Source organism: Bos grunniens, chromosome 1, assembly GCF_055505025.1.
Source record: "Bos grunniens cultivar Pamir isolate PY7600 chromosome 1, Bosgru_T2T1.0, whole genome shotgun sequence".
Taxonomy (NCBI): Eukaryota; Metazoa; Chordata; class Mammalia; order Artiodactyla; family Bovidae; genus Bos; species Bos grunniens.
This window is the reverse complement of record NC_141165.1, coordinates 39,942,297-39,959,828: the sequence shown is the minus strand read 5'-3', so window position 1 is coordinate 39,959,828 and position 17,532 is coordinate 39,942,297. Positions and strand designations below refer to the sequence as shown.

General features: G+C 36.2%; 1 protein-coding gene across 4 annotated transcripts in view; it reads right to left on the bottom strand.

Moving 5' to 3' along the window:
* Window positions 1–1,173: 1,173 nt before the first annotated feature.
* EIF2A (eukaryotic translation initiation factor 2A) overlaps window positions 1,174–17,532 on the bottom strand; it is a 41,736-nt gene continuing 25,377 nt past the window's right edge. For 3 of the 4 annotated variants that reach the window (XM_086390277.1, XM_086390282.1, XM_086390293.1), the window contains 5 exons: window positions 16,117–16,688; window positions 12,126–12,239; window positions 5,879–6,007; window positions 5,133–5,198; window positions 1,174–1,997 (listed from right to left, as the gene is read on the bottom strand). In XM_086390277.1, the coding sequence (XP_086246403.1) occupies window positions 1,932–1,997; window positions 5,133–5,198; window positions 5,879–6,007; window positions 12,126–12,239; window positions 16,117–16,688 (947 nt within the window). In that variant the 3' untranslated portion in view covers window positions 1,174–1,931. Of the gene's footprint in view, window positions 1,998–5,132; window positions 5,199–5,878; window positions 6,008–12,125; window positions 12,240–15,872; window positions 16,689–17,532 lie in introns of all 4 variants that reach the window. The other variant, XR_015160140.1, reaches the window with a different exon arrangement.

Genomic DNA, 17,532 nt, shown 5'->3' with positions numbered 1-17,532 from the left:
CAGTATATTGCCTGGAGAATCGCATGGATAGAGGAGCCTAACGAGCTACTGTCCATAGGGTCGCAAACAGTCGGATACGAATGAAGCAATTTAGCACGCAGAAATAAAACATTTCTTTGGAAAAAATTAAATAGATTGATTACAGAAATAAAGACAATCTAAAAACCGAGTCCAAACAATCTAATTTTAATAGGAACAGTCACCTTAGAGCAATTAAAAAGCATGTGACTAAAGCAAAAGGTTCAATGGTAATACTTCTAAGATAAACATTTCATTAAAAAAAATTTTGGGGGGGCCACATGGCATGCAGGATCTTAGTTCCCTGACCAGAGATCGAATACGTACCCTCTACAGTTGAAGTACGGAGTCCTAACCACTGAATCACCAGGAAATTCCCATAGATTGATTGATAAAATTTATTGATTACTGATTTATTCACTGTCATGCCACATAGTGTGTGGGATCTTAGTCTGCCAACTAGGGATTGAACTCAGGCCCTCGGCAGTGAGAACACAGAGTCCTAATCACTGGAACACCAGGGAATTCCCTTAAGATGAACATTTTTAAAATGATTAATATACTTGCTGTAAACTGTATAAATTGGTAATTAAAAAATTTAAAATTAAGAAAACTGTTAGGCTGCTTGGTCAAAAAACATTACACTGGCTTAAGGTGAATTACCTAACATTTTATTAGAAAATTACATTGTTTTTCAATATATTACTTTAAAAAAGCTTATGTTTTTACTATCAAAAATGAATTGTTGAAAGAAATTATATGTACACGAGTGTGTATATGTCCACATTCACTCTGCACATAAAACATTTAAAATACCACTCAAGAGACTTTGACAACGGTCCAGTGGTTAAGACTCTGTGCTTCCACTACAAAAAAAAAAAAAACAACCCAAAACACTACAACTTTAATTCATTAGATCTGTACCAAATCTTATTTGTAGCTTTGGGACATCAGGAAGCTCAGTTACCTGTATATCTCTCTCAGAGTATTCCTAGATTCTTTTCTTTTACTTAGCTTAAATATTAGCTCTGGATAATTAAAACCTGTATCAATGTAAATGTAATAAAAATAACTTCAAATGTAAATCAGATTAAAAAAAAGTAGCTGTAACAGACTCCAAAACCAAATATAAATCAGTTTTGATAGCTAAATGTCTTGGGTTACCAGTACATCTTTTATTCATCATATAAGTGAACAACTTTTATTCATCATATAAGTGAACAACCACAACAATCAAGACAACTACAGCAAAATAATCATAGTTCACATTTAGAAAATATGACCTTATCATTAAATGGCCAGGTTTATTATCTGAAATATCACGTTTTATTATTTTCTTTTTTTAAAGTTGATATTTTAAAACTAATCAGAAAAACTTTACTTCAAATACTACCAATAATATAAACAATTTAATATATTTAGTACAACCTGATTTTAAGGCTTTTCTTTAATGTTCAACCATATAATCTTTTAGGATCAAGATAGTTATGTTATATATTCAAAGGAAAAATTTCCCAAACTTGTCTTTGTAAATTAATAAAGAAATTGTTAATTGAAGAACTTAGAGTCAACAAAGGCTAAAATTAAAATATTTTTATTCATTTATATGGTAAATACTGTCTCCTACTAAAAAACAATGACATTAGTCTTTCAATCTGTCAAGCTTAGCTAAACAGAAAATCATATGTCTATTTTTGATATCATATGTTGACATGATACAGAATGCAGGATGTAAAAATCAATTTAACAGACATATTAAGTAATCGTATAGATATGTAGAATCTTAGATAAATGATCAAAATTATAAGTGAATGTTAAATGTGGGCACATGGATATATCTATGTACACTGATGGGTTTAACAGAAAATACGCTTGCAATGATTTCTGGTAACCAGCTTGCTTTCTGTGAATCTTTAAATACCCAGTTCCAAATCTTCCAGCTCTTGGAGAAGGGCTTTCTCTTTCTGAATTTTCTCCAACTAGAAAAGTTTAAAACAATAAAGTTATTAAACAGGAAATGAAATAATTATTAGATCAATAGGCACATAGTGAAAGAGAAAAAATTTAGAGAAAGAATATACCTGAGACTTTACCAGATTTTTTGGTCACCACAGATTTAAAAAACACAGATTAGAGACAAGGTCTAATTTGTTGTTTGATATGAATCAAGTACTTGGGGGCAATCTCAAAAATGACAGAATGATCTCTGTTCATTTCCAAGGAAAACCATTCAATATCACAGTAACCCAGGTCTATGCTCCAACCACTAATGCTAAAGAAGCTGGAACGGTTTCTATGATGACCTATAAGACGTTCTAGAACTAACAGCAAAAAAAGATGTCTCTTTCATCATAGGGGACTGGAATGCAAAAGTAGGAAGTCAAGAGATACCTGGACTAACAGACAACTTTGGCCTTGGAGTACAGAATGAAGCAGGGCAAAGGCTAATAGAGTTGCCAAGAGAACGCACTGGTCATAGCAAACATCCTCTTCCAACAACACAACGACTCTACACGTGGATATCATCAGATGGTCAATCAGACAGAAATCAGACCGATTCTGTTCTTTGCAGCTGGAGAAGCTCTCTACAGTCAGCAAAAACAAGACTGGGAGCTGACAGTGGCTCAGATCATGAATTCCTTATTGCCAAATTCAGACTTAAATTGAAGAAAAGTAGGGAAAACCACTAGATCATTTGGGCATGACCTAAATCAAATCCCTTACGATTATACAATGGAAGTGACAGATTCAAGGGATTAGATCTGATAGAGTGCCTGAAGAACTATGGACAGAGGTTTGTGACATTGTATAGGAGGCAGTGATCAAGGCCATCCCCAAGAAAAAGAAATGTAAACAGGCAAAATGGTTGTCTAAGGAGGCCTTACAAATAGCTGAAAAAGAAGAGAAGCAAAAGGCAAAGGAGAAAAGGAAAGATACATGCATCTTAATGCAGAATTCCAAAGAATAGCAAGGAGACATAAAGTCCTCCTCAGTAATCAATGAAAAGAAATAGAGGAAAACAATAGAATGGGAAAGACTAGAGATCTCTTCAAGAAAATTATGAGATACGAAGGAAACTTTTCATGCAAAGATGGGCACAATAAAGGACAGAAACGGTATGGACCTAAAAGCAGAAGATATTAAGAAGAGGTGGCAAGTATACACAGAAGAACTATACAAAAAAGATCTTAATGACCCAGAAAATCACAATGGTGTGATCACTCACCTAGAACCAGACATTCTGGAATGCAAAGTCAAGTGGTCCTTAGGAAGCATCACATGAAAAAAGCTTGTGGAGGTGATGGAATTCCAGTTGAGCTATTTCAAATCCTGAAAGATGATGCTGTGAATGTACTACACTCGTTATGCCAGCAAATTTGGAAACCTCAACAGTGGCCACAGGACTGGGAAAAGGTCAGTTTTCACTCCAATCCCAAAGAAAGGCAATACCAAAGAATGCTCAAACTACCACACAATTGCACTCATCTCACATGCTAGTAAAGTAATGCTCAAAATTCTCCAAGCCAGGCTTCAACAGTATGTGAACCTTGAAGTTCCAGACGTTCAGGCTGGATTTAGAAAAGGCAGAGGAACCAGAGATCAAACTTGCAGCATCCACTGGATCATAGAAAAAGCAAGAGAATTCCAGAAAAAAATCTACTGCTGCTTCATTGACTACACTAAAGCTTTTGACTGTATGGATCACAACAAACTGTGGAAAATTCTGAAGGAGATGGGAATACCAGACCACCTGACCTGCCTCCTGAGAAATCTGTACGCAGGTCAAGCCAACAGTTAGAACCCAACATGGAACAACAGACTGGTTCCACATTTGGAAACGAATACATCAAGGCTGTATATTGTCACCCTGTTATTTAACTTCTATGCAGAGTACATCATGCGAAATGCCAGACTGGATGAAGCACAAGTTGGAATCAGGAGTGCCAGGAGAAATATCAGTAACCTCAGATATGCAGATGACACCATCCTTATGGCACAAAGTGAAGAGAAGCTAAAAAGCCTCTTGATGAAAGTGAAAGAGGAAAGTGAAAAAGCTGGCTTAAAACTCAACATTCAAAAGACGAAGATCATGGCATCCAGTCCCATCACTTCATGGCAAATAGATAGGGAAATAATGGAAACGGTGAGAGACTTTATTTTTGGGGGCTCCAAAATCACTGCAGATGGTGAGTGCAGCCATGAAATTAAAAGATGCTTGCTCCATGGAAGAAAAGCTATGACCAACTTAGCATATTAAAAAGCAGAGACACTACCAACAAAGGTCCTTGTCAAAGCTATGGTTTTTCCAGTAGTCACGTATGGATGTGAGAGTTGGACTGTCAAGAAAGCTGAGCGCCGAAGAATTGATGCTTTCTATCTAACTGTGGTGTTGGAGAAGACTCTTGAGAATCCCTTGGACTGCAAGGAGATCAAACCAGACAATCCTAAATGAAACCAGTCCTGAATACTGACTGGAAGGACATGCTGAACTTGAAGCTCCAATACTATGGCTATCTGATGTGAAGAACTGACTCACTTGAAAGACCCTGATGCTGGGAAAGACTGAAGGAAGGAGAAGGGGACAAGAGAAGATGAGATGGATGGATAGCATCACTGACTCAATGGACATGAGTTTGAGCAAGCTCTAGGAGTTGGTGATGGTGATGGACAGGGAAGTCTTGTGTGCTGCAGTCCATGGGGTCATAAAGAGTCGGACACAACTGAGCGACTGAACTGATGAATTAAGGAGACAAAAGACAGAGCTGTCTTACTGCATTCTCTAAGTCTAATAAATCTTCCATTCTACACTTGGGCTTCAAAGTGTGGAGGACAGGAGGAAGGAAAAGGGGAAACAGGACAGTGTGACCTGAGATACAGAAAAGAAGAGAATTTTCTATTTGTCTAACATAATAAGCAGTAGCTACAGCATTAGTATGTCTCACAGGAAATAGGGACTCCCTCATTCACCATGATCCACGTATTCCCCTATCCTTGCGTATTTCAAAAGAAGTTTTAAAATCTATATACTCTTTAATCTGATTAAATAGTTGCTTGTAATAAAAAGGGGAAGGGTGGTAGTAACTATGAGCCCAAATGAAAAATGCAGAAAAGACCTGATTTTTTTCTAGCTGTTTTCCAGCTGCTGCTTGTTCTTTCAGCTGTTCAATTGCTCTCAGTTTCTGTAAACACCAAACAGGAGTCAAAAGGAAGAAAGAATAAGTAATTCAGAATGCACAAACTACTTTCAAAATTAAACATAAAACTGTGTACATTAAGAACATGAAATTTGGTATTTTTCAAAAATTTAATATTACTATATATGTACATCTATGTATATGTACATGTATGTAAATATATGTCTAATTTCACCATTTATTTCAGTACCTCATGGTACTTGGACCACATCTTTAGCTTTAAGAGAAACTCAGTAATGTGGCCTGGGAAGCGCTCTAGAAACCTGATTTTACCTCCAAGGCCACCATCACACAGTGGTTGCAATTTGACAATTAATAAACTTCCTTTTGTGCCTCTTTCTTCATCTTTAAAAATGGGATGAATATCTGTCCTACCTGTCTCACAAGGGTATAATGAAGCAGTGAGTATAAAAATGTTCAAATGTCCATTATTTCTTATTACTCTAAAAATCAATAATAAAGAACTAATATCCCTTAGACATCTGTGAATAAAACTAAAATCAGTACCATTCCTAAGTTACAGTATTTCATGGTGAGAAAGCAACAACAAGGATTGCTACAAACCTCTCAGATGCCTGTCTTTAGGCATCTAAACACTATTTCCTTTATATAATTCTCATGTGTTCTTTCAATAAACACATGTGCTTTTCACTGAAGCCTCCCACCTTCTTTAGGTTCTTGATTTTTCTGTCTGTCTCGGGGTCCCCGGAAGTTGACTGAGAAATAGTACTTCGTGGTGTGCTTTGCTGGGCAGGAGCGGGTGGCATATCTGGACTCTTGTCAATTCTCGCTTCCTGCAGGAGATATTTTCAAGAATTCAGTTTTCAAAAATGAAATCACTGAAGTATTTCAACAAATAGAGCCTTTTAGAAAACAAAATATGATTTAGAAAACATAGCCTTTTACACACTTTATATAAAGAAAGCAACTGAACTGCTGGCCTCAAGTATGTTATATCGTCCCATAATAGATATAATGAAGCTTAAAAAAATATTTCAGTACAAGAGATATCCAAAAGGCTAGATCTGTAACTTAAAGTAACATAATAATAAAATAAAAAATAGCATATTGGGGAATTCCATGGTGGCCTAGTGGTTTTAGGTCCCTGTGCTTCTACTGCAGGGCACACAGGTTCAACCCCTGGTCCAGTAACTAAAGATCCCTCAAGACACGTGATGCAGCCAAAAAAAAAAAAAAAGGATTTTAGTAATATTAGCAAAATGTAATAAAAATGTTATTAATGTAAAATATAATTAGTTATATAATAACAAATGGAAAGAAATGAAATGACCTTAGTAAACGAGGAGATTACTGTTTCAGCCAATAAACATTCTAGATTTTTGGTTATTTGGGGATGTGCCATTATATGGATGATTTGGAAATGTGAGAGGGTTTATCTAACTAAGGCATGTATGTGAAGTTTCACTCTTGGATATCCTCCAAAACTATGAGTATATAAACTCAAGTACATATAACAGATGATGTTACAGGGTAAGTCCCACAGAGATTTATTTACAATCAGATCAATTCAGCTCGGCAATACTGTGCCATGGAAAACTTTTTAAGTAGGGCTTCTACTTCTTCCCAGTAGAATACACAGATTCTGCAAGACTCTAGAATCTCTTAGAGTTCTGGGTGGAATACTCCAAACTCCCAAAGCATCCTAGGGGAACATGGGACAGGGTATCACTTGTAGATCTCCAAATCTAAAAATGTCTGCCGGAGAGTTTTTAGACAGTGCAGAATTCGAGCATTTTTTTCTTTTTTAGAGTCATGTTGGTTCTAATTCGTACACTACAATCCACAAATGTTAATTCCTAACCTTCTATGTGAAAATATTACTGAGCATTTAAGAGTATTTAGAAAGAAATTATTTAGTTTTGACTCTTAAGGAGCCTATAAGTTCTGATAATATGGTGTAGTTTGGTATTTTTCATAATAAAAAAGGAGAGGAGTGGATAAAAGGAGAAGAGACATACTTTGCCTACCAAAATTTACTTTTGAAATCTCATAAAAAAAAACTTTTTAAAATTATTTATTTTTATTTATTTTTGGGCTGTACTGGGTCAAATCATACTGGGTCCGATCTTCACCGCAGCATGCAGAATCGTTTAGGTGTGGCATGTGGGATCTAGTCCCCTGACCAGCAATCGAACTCGGGTCCTTTGCACTGGAAACGCAGTCTTAGCCACTGGATCACCAGGGAAGTCCCCTCAATTTTTTCAATTTAGTTGTTTGTGGCAATATCCTGGCAGTCTACTTTCACAGCTGAGAGCCTGGGTTCCATCCTTGGTGGCAGAACTAAGAGCCTGTAAGCTGGGTGGCATGTCCAAAAAAATAAAAATGTAGTTGTTTGTAATCAGGTGAGAATACTAATTTTCTAGGAAGATTCAGTTCAGTTCAGTCGCTCAGTCGTGTCCAACTCTTTGCGACCCCATGAACTAGAGCACACCAGGCCTCCCTGTCCATCACCAACTCCCGGAGTTCACTCAAACTCACGTCCATCGAGTCAGTGATGCCATCCAGCCATCTCATCCTCTGTCATCCCCTTCTCCTCCTGCCCCCAATCCCTCCCAGCATCAGGGTCTTTTCCAATAAGTCAACTCTTCGCATGAGGTGGCCAAAGTACTGGAGTTTCAGCTTCAGCATCAGTCCTTCCAAAGAACACCCGGGACTGATCTCCTTTAGAATGGACTGGTCGGATCTCCCTGCAGTCCAAGGGACTCTCAAGAGTCTTCTCCAACACCACAGTTCAAAAGCATCAATTCTTCGGCGCTTATCTTTTTTCACGGTCCAACTCTCACATCCATGCATGACTACTGGAAAAACCATAGCCTTGACTAGACGGACCTCTATTGGCAAAGTAATGCCTCTGCTTTTGAATATGCTATCTAGGTTGGTCATAACTTTCCTTCCAAGGAGTAAGCATGTTTTAATTTCATGGCTGCAATCACCATCTGCAGTGATTTTGGAGCCCCCAAAAATAAAGTCTGACACTGTTTCCACTGTTTTCCCCTCTATTTCCCATGAAGTGTTGGGATCGGATGCCATGATCTTCATTTTCTGAATGTTGAGTTTTAAGCCAACTTTTTCACTCTCCTCTTTCACTTTCATCAAGAGGTCTTTTAGTTCCTCTTCACTTTCTACCATAAGGGTGGTGTCATCTGCGTATCTGAGGTTATTGATATTTTTCCCGGCAATCTTGATTCCAGCTTGTGCTTCTTCCAGCCCAGCGTTTCTCATGATGTACTCTGCATAGAAGTTAAATAAACAGGGTGACAATATACAGCCTTGACATACTCCTCTTCCAATTTGGAACCAGTCTGTTGTTCCATGTCCAGTTCTAACTGTTGCTTCCTGACCTACATACAGGTTTCTCAAGAGGCAGGTCAGGTGGTCTGGTATTCCCATCTCTTTCAGAATTTTCCACAATTTATTGTGATCCACACAGTCAAAGGCTTTGGCCTAGTCAATAAAGCAGAAATAGATGTTTTTCTGGAACTCTCTTGCTTTTTCCATGATCCAGCGGATGTTGGCAATTTGATCTCTGGTTCCTCTGCCTTATCTAAAATCAGCTTGAACATCTCGAAGTTTATGGTTCATGTATTGCTGAAGCCTGGCTTGGAGAATTTTGAGCATTACTTTACTAGCATGTGAGATGAGTGCAACTGTGCGGTAGTTTGAGCATTATTTGGCATTGCCTTTCTTTGGGATTGGAATGAAAACTGACCTTTTCCAGTCCTGTGGCCACTGCTGAGTTGTCCAAATTTGCTGGCATATTGAGTGCAGCACTTTCACAGCATTATCTTTCAGGATTTGAAATAGCTCAACTGGAATTCCATCACCTCCACTAGCTTTGTTTGTAGTGATGCTTTCTAAGGCCCACTTGACTTCACATTGTCTGGCTCTAGGTGAGGGATCACACCATTGTGATTATCTGGGTCGTGAAGATCTTTTTTGTACAGTTCTTCTGTGTATTCTTGCCACCTCTTCTTAATATCTTCTGCTTCTGTTAGGTCCATATCATTTCTGTCCTTTATCGAGCCCATCTTTGCATGAAATGGTCCCTTGGTATCTCTAATTTTCTTGAAGATTAATATCATGTAAAAAATTATTAAAGTTAAGTGAAATATGACACAATTTCTCCGTATTTTAAAAAACAAAGAGTAAGTCAAAATGTCTATGTTACTGTATTTAAATTCTGGTCACTCTCTGGAAATTCTGGTCACTCAAAATGTCTATGTTACTGTATTTAAATTCTGGTCACTCTCTGGAAAGGCTATGCATATGATAAGATGAAACTCTTTGTTTCACTTATTTTTGATAAAGATGATAAGTTCATGGAATCACCATAAATTTATAAAAGTACTTGGTTAGATTATATACATCTGACTCCTTTCTGGTTCCTTAATTCACAGTCAGGCATAAGAAAGATAGTCTGGTTAAGGTGAGGTCCTATCATAGATTGTTTACCTTCATTCTACCTCACAATCATAACTTTTACTAACTTCAACCAGTTGTTTCAAAAAAAATAATAATGCTTTGCATATTGATAGAATTATCTTTAAAGTAGAAAACATTTTGCTCTTACTGAGAAAACATGCAAAAAGCAACTCTACAATGATGGGTTAGTAGTATCACCTTTAGTAAATAACATGTGTCGGTGATTATATGGCTGTATGCAGTGGGGTGTGGGAGAATGTTTCTGTAATTATTACGTTTTACAGTAAAAGCACGCATTGTTTTTTCAAAAGAGCCACAGGGCTATCATTAAGAAAGTCACTATTTTAATATTAGTTTTTCTAAATTAGAAAACTGAGTCTATAACCCTCTTCCCAAAATTTCATGTACTCAAGAATCAGAAAAACACACAAAATAAACGACTAATATTTTATTACAAAGGGAATTTACTTAGCTCAGTACCAGCAATGGTCATATTAAAAGTATCTTTTGATAAAGAGGAAGAAATATCACATAAAAATAGGATTCTGTGTTGAAAAGATTTCTGAAGACCCTTAAATCTCAATTAGAAGGAATCTTATACAGTCATTGTAAAAAACAGGATGGCAGTTCCTCAAGAAATTAAAAAATAGAGCTACCATATGATCCAGCAATCTCTCTTCTGGGTATACATCCAGAGGAAACAAAATCATTATCCCAAAGATGTATCTGTACTCCCAGGTTTGTTGCAATATTATTTATAATAGCCAGGGTATGGAAACAAGCCAAGAGTCCATCAACAAAAGAATGAATATAGAAAATGTAATATATAAACATCAAACATATATAGAGTAGAATAGTATCCAGCCATAAAAAAATAAATAAAAAGGAAATCCTACCATTTGCAACAACATGTATGAACCTGGAGGACATTATGCTAAGTGCAAAAAGCCAGAAAGAGAAAGATAAACAGTTAAATACTGCACGACTTATAAGTGGAATCTAAAAAAGAGAGAAGTCAAAATCACATAAATAGAGAGTAGAAATGGTGGCTGTCGGGAGCTAGAGGAAATGGGGGATGGGAGAAATGGGAAGGGGCTGGTGAAAGGGTACAAACTTTCAGTTATAGGATGAATAAGGTTTGAGGATATCATGTAGAATACGGTGACTACAGTTGATAATATTTTATTATACTGAACACAGTGATTGAAATTTGTTAAGAAAGCAGAATTTGAATGCTCCATCCCTCAGAATATATGTGTTATATATGTGTTAATTAACTTGACTGCAGGAATCCTATTACCATGTATACCTGTATCATATCATCATATTGGACACTTTAAGATTTTTATTTGTCAATTACACCTATAATCATTAGCTGGAAAACCAACGACAACAAAAAAGGAATCTTAGCTACTAGTCTGTAACATCAGGCACCAGCAGAGGTCCCTACCCACTCTGATGAGAGGCTAAGTCCTGCTTTTACACAAGTCTAATACGTGGACTAGATTATTTTACTTGTAATCACCAAAGCCTGGGTTATTTACAGATATTTCTGGAGATAAAAATATATCAAATCATTATCATTGGTGTGTACAAAAGAACACGCCAATATTTTAAGCCCAGATTTTAGCAGAATATGGTTACACAATGAAATTGTACTGGAGAAGGAAATGGCAACCACTCCAGTATTTTTGCCTGGAGAATCCCAAGGACAGAAGAGCCTGGCAGGCTACAGTCCCTGGGGTCACAAAGAGTTGGACACGACTGAGTGACTGAAGATGAAAGAAATTCTGTACCTTAAAATAGTAACTGTCTACCAAAACACCCAAGTAACCTAGAACTGTCAAAATCTAAGCATTAATAGGCAAGACCAAATTGTCTGAACCTCAAAAATGTGATTACCACGACTTTACTAACCACATGTTTCTAGCAGCTGGTCTCACTACCACCATAAGCCACAAGCCATCACTATTTACTTGTCAATTGTTGTTTTTCAACTACGAAGTATATAAAAAAATTCTTTTAGAACAATTTCACTATTTGGATACTTCTGGTATTTAGATTTCTAGTTGAACAATTTCCTGTAGCAATCTACTGAGTGACAAAATGGCTTTATAATCATGTAATTTCTGGTCTCTCCTAAACACATGGTTTAAGAAAGCAAACTATACTACGTCACCCAGGCTCCTCCAAAACAGTCTGCTGCAAGTAACACATTACATAATCCCACTAGGGTTTCAGGTCTTAAGATCAGTCCCAGTTCCCTCAGTCCCACGTTACACATACAGGACTACTGAGAAATTCATAGGTAAACACAAAAGAGACATTTTGGCTACTTATGTCTAACTCCAACTACATTTTATAATCTAACAATCAAGTTTTTAGGACTACAATTCTTTAAACTTTAAGGCATAGAGCTTTTAACTGGTTTGGTCTGTTTTGGTTTGAAAAGATAAGTGTCCCAAGTACCTGCTTTGCAGCTTTCTTAGCCTCATGCTTCCTTTGATTTTTAAGGGCTGTTTTTGATAATGGCTTCTCATTTCCTGGTTGTGGTTTCATATTCTGAGGTGGTTCTTCTTCGTGCTATGGAAAATACAAATAAATGATTCTGAAATGGAGTCCATGTTTTTAAAAACATACACAACAAATTATACAATTTTGCTAGTACATGACAAATTTATTTTATCAAATTTATCTTAAGTTCACTGACAAAGAATATTTCAAAACTCTTGTGGCAGGTTTACTTCAATGGTCAGGATGGATTTAATAAAGATCTTCCTATTAGTTGATATATGATATCTTTCAATTATATAAGAGCCAGCAAAATTCACTTTATTTTTATTTAAACAATGGCATTTTTCCTAGTACTACCACTGACACATGATTTTTATAAAATTAGATACTAACAATAGCTTCTTCTGTGGTCCTTTTGGATCTGACTACTGCCAAAAGAAATTCAGTTGCCTCAATTATTTCCTTTGCACAAATAGTCAATTGATACATCTTTACTTGCAAAATCAGAGATTAGAAGATAAATGGAAAAAAAAACCGACAGTAAGAAAACAAATTGAATAGGAAGGAGTAAATAAATTACATAATTATAAATCCAGCTAACATAATGAAGAAGTCTTTAAAAAACTAAGCAACTTGTCAGACTGTACAATGAAAACAAGCAAATTTTCATCATCAGGTATTTCTATAATTATTAACTACATTCAATAAGAGGGTGAATTACAGGTAGGATCAAGAAGGATTTAATGTAAAACATGATGACTATACTTGATAACACTGTATTGCATAACTGTACAGCTCAAATTCCTTGAGAGCAAAATTCAAATGTTCTCAATAAATAAATAAATAAGGTGATGGATGTGTTAATCCCCAGGTGAGAGGAAACCTTTCCAATGTATATCAAATCACCATGATGTACCCTCTAAATATCTTACAATTTTATAGGTAAATTATGTTCCAATGAAGCTGGGGGAAAAAAAAGTAACACCAGAGTAATTTCAGGCAACATGTAGTATAAATAACAGTACTCAACTTATCAGATTCATCTACTTATTGATTTCTCTCAACTTTGCTATAATCTGAATGCTGTCTCTTAAACTATCCATACTCAGCACATCAAAAGGACCAGATCTCCATGAAGTTTTTTGAGTACTAGATCTCAGAGCTGTGTTGTACTTAACAAGTGCCATAATCAAATGGGCAGGGATCAAACATTTAAGATATAGAGTAATAGCAAAAAATCATAAGGTGATTTTTATCTTAGCAGCTGCACTAACTATAGAAAGCATCAAAGTTCTATGTGTGAATATACCCTACTTGAAGTAACTGAATATATGAGAATCCATATTTGTAGAAGAGACAAATTTGCAGAGCAAGCCTTTCACTTTTTTTTATATCCACTGCTCATAATGATAGTTAAGATATACTAATATTTACTGAACATTTGTGTTATACATCAACATTCTTTCAATTGTGAGCTCTTCTATATAGTATCTTGCTTTAGTTGAAAAGTTTCATTCATGAGAACTTCAAAAACAGACAAAGCAATTAAGAAAGATGCAATAAGAAAGGATGAAGTCTCTTCCACTCTATAACCATCATGTAGCCACTGACAGACTTTCATTTTAGATGAAAAAAATCCACACAGTTATTATGGATCACAGGCTTTTCTGGCTTTAGTATGTGTCTACTCAACTTTGCTATAATCTGAATGCTGTCTTTAAACTATCCATACTCAGCAATTTCATTCTTACTAATAAAACTTGTTTCTTCAGTAACATTAACTCTAACACTGTTTTGATGAACACATTATATAAAAGTGAAGCTTTTCTGAAAGCCAAGAAATACTTCTTTAATTAATATATAACTTTTTACTTATAAAAAAAGTAACCTTTTTTCTTCAGGGGGAAGAATCCAAACACATTTTTTCTTCCTTCTTCTATGTAACCCTTTCTTTGTGAAATTACCAACCAGGCTATCTTTGTTTCTAGTAATTTCTTGACAATATTTTCTTTGCCATTTAGCTCTTTTCTGGAATTAAATACAAAAATTTCTCATTTATAGGCATGTAGCTCCTTCAACTAAAATGATGTGACAGGGTCACATAATCCCCAGGTTATATATAAAAGCAAAAATTTAGTGGAAATCTTGACTGTCAAAAAAGTTTAGTTTTAAGAAGCTCTCACATAGCTTTCTCCCACTTTTTTCAAAGTATATTCTTTCCAATTTATTTTTTCTCCCCCCACTGACCAAAACAAATTAGTTTTATGAGTCAGAGAACAAAAATATATACTATTAATAATTCAGAATTTCTTTCTCTTGTGCTAACTTGCACAGATTCAGAAAGCAGGATGGGTTGAGGTCACTTCTTTTTTTTAATCTTGTGTAAGAAAAATTTCAATTGAGAGAGAACAAATTTTAAGACTAATATATCCTTTTTAAAAATCTAAAGACAAAAATAGTAAATAGGGCTTAATTTGTTATATATTTTTACTAAATAACAATGCAACAAAAATGTTTAAATACTAAGCACAGCACAGCACATAAGTGGCATAAGTGAAGCACAGAAATATTTATCCTTTGAAAAAGTATCTACTTCCCTGAGTGCCTAATCATTTAGTGACTATATAGTTGGACACGACTTAGCAACTGAGCACAAGCCCAAGACCATGCACTAGGTGTATATTAGGACAGTACACCTAATGTATGGTCTTGGGCTTGTGCTCAGTCGCTACGTGGTGACCAACTCTTTTTGACCCTATAGGCTGCAACCTGCCAGGCTCCTCTGTCCATGGGATTTCCCAGGCAAGAATACTGCTGTAGGTCGCTATTTCTTCCTCCAGGGGATCTTCCCCACTCAGAGATAGAACCTGTGTCTCCTGCATTGGCAGGCAGATTCTCTACCATTGAGCCACCTGGGAAGTACCTTTCTATTAATACCAGTAATTTTGTTGTTCATTCTTTTTTTATTTTTTGTTGTTGTTCATTCTTAGAGTAACTTTATTCCTCAACATCATCACAGAAACTCATGTCATTAATAAATGCTCTCTCCTGAGCTCTGAAACATCTTATAGTAGATCAGAATCTGACGAATACTCGAACCACAATTTTGCATCAGAGGTAAGGATCTAATGGTCCAAGGACAAGTGCATTTTGTTTGATCAGCAGTGTCTTAAAAAAAACTGAGGCATTTCATACAAGCATCCAGACTTGTTTTGTCTTGAAAAATCAAACATTTTGGCAAACTGGGCCTAAAAATCTCCTGTGGAAACAAAAGGCTACTGTTGTGCAGTTGCTATGGGCTTTAAAGAGGGAATGTTCTCTCTCTTCACCCCTCCCCACCACTCACCACTGTCTCACACTACCAGCCTAGCTTGACAGGCATTTGAATTTGAGCCCACACTCTACAGCCAGTTAAGTCACACCCACTCATCTTTCCCAAGATTTTACATTAATTACTTTGCCAAGCTAACAACCTTTCACCATCTTCAGCAGCAGGTCCTCCACAATTTCTACCCTAGAGTTTATATCTTCTAATCAGATACCAAGTAACACAAAAACATGCATGAGAAAAAGATCTAGGGCATAAAGAATGGATGTATGGATACCAGAGCGGGGAAGAAGGGGAGGGATGAATTGGGAGATTGGGTTTGACATATACACTACTGATAATATGTATTAAATAGATAACAAATGAGAACCTACTGTAAAGCACAGGGAACTCTATTCAGTGCTCTGCGGTGACCTAAATGGGAAGGAAGCCTAAAAAAAAGGGAATATATATATATACATATAGCTGATTCACTTTGCTGAAGAGCAAAAACACACACAACATTGTAAAGCAATTATACTCCAATAAAAATTAATAAATAAATTTAAAAAAAGAAAAGATCTAGCGAACTCTGCATTGAAAAACCTTTTCCTACCAAAGTAGTAAAACTCTACTTACCAGTTTGGAATTGGTGACTGGTTTATTTCTTAAAGCTGGGGGTCTATAAGCTGTTGCAACTTTAGGTTCTTCACTAGGCACATCACTTGGAACTACTTGGTAAGTTATTGCTTTTTCTGGAAATATTCCATCTAAGAATGGCTGCCAAGAAACCTGCCATAATTCTGCATTTGATGGTACATCATACTTGTGCAAGACAGAGCCTGTATAATGCCAAATCTTGTACCCATTATTAACACGTAACCGTGGGGCACATGTGGCTGTTAAAATATGCTCACCATCTGGGCACCAAGCAAAATATGTAGAATCAGAGGCCACTGGTTTAGAGATAAGTTTGTACTTTTTAACATCCCACACTTCCATTTGTCCCCTCAGATTCCCAAATCCAGCTAGTACTAATATATGTCCATGAGGGCTGTAGTAGGCTGCATTACGAGGGCCAGTTCCAAAGTCAAACACGGGATCACACTTCAGGTTGAAAACTGTCGCTTTGGCAGGCATGAACCCATACACGGCACAAAACTCAGTAGAACTAGAGTTCCAAACCACATCATAGATGGGGCCGTTTTTCGCTGGAATAAGAAGATAAAATCTGTTAGAGATAAAGAATTCTATACAGGAATATAATATTTAGTAGTACAAGTTATAATCATACAATATTTGTAAACAAGTCAAATAAGAAAAATCCAAAACTTTCACAGTATGGTAAAATTAAGATTTTTTACATGACATACTGTGGGAATTAATGTATATTTCTTTTAAACATTTTGGCAATTTGGACTCATAGAAGCATCAGCTATTATTATTATTAAACCATTGACAGTTTTCCTTGAGAGAGGCAATATACGTATATAGCAATAAAAACACAAAAAAGACGTGCCACAAAAATAAGCCTCTCTGGTGGTTCAGTGGTAAAGAACTTGCCTGCCAATTCAGGAGATGTGGGTTCCATCCTGGGTCAGGAAGAGCCCCTGGAGAAGGAAGTGGCAACCCACTCCAGTATACTTGCCTAGAAAATCCCATTGACAGAGGAGCCTAGCATGCTACAGCGTGGGGTCGCAAAAGAGTCAGACACAACTTAGAGACTAAACAACCATGACACAAGGACAACCAATCCTCTATCATATTTCCTGCATATTATTTCAGAATATTTTTGTTGAAATTAAGCTTCTCTCTCTTAAATACATAAATGCACATACACAAAAAAAAGTTTTAAACCTTTCTTGTTTCATTTAATACTCCTATCTTGGAAATTCTTCCATAAAGGCACATTGAGCTTTGCCTCATTCAGCTGCACTGTGTTCCATTACAAACCCTGCTATTTACTTTTCATTTGTGTAAATTTACACAAATAACACCTGTAAGAGAGAAACTGCCTGGTCAAAGGACACATAAATTTACTTGATAATGTACACT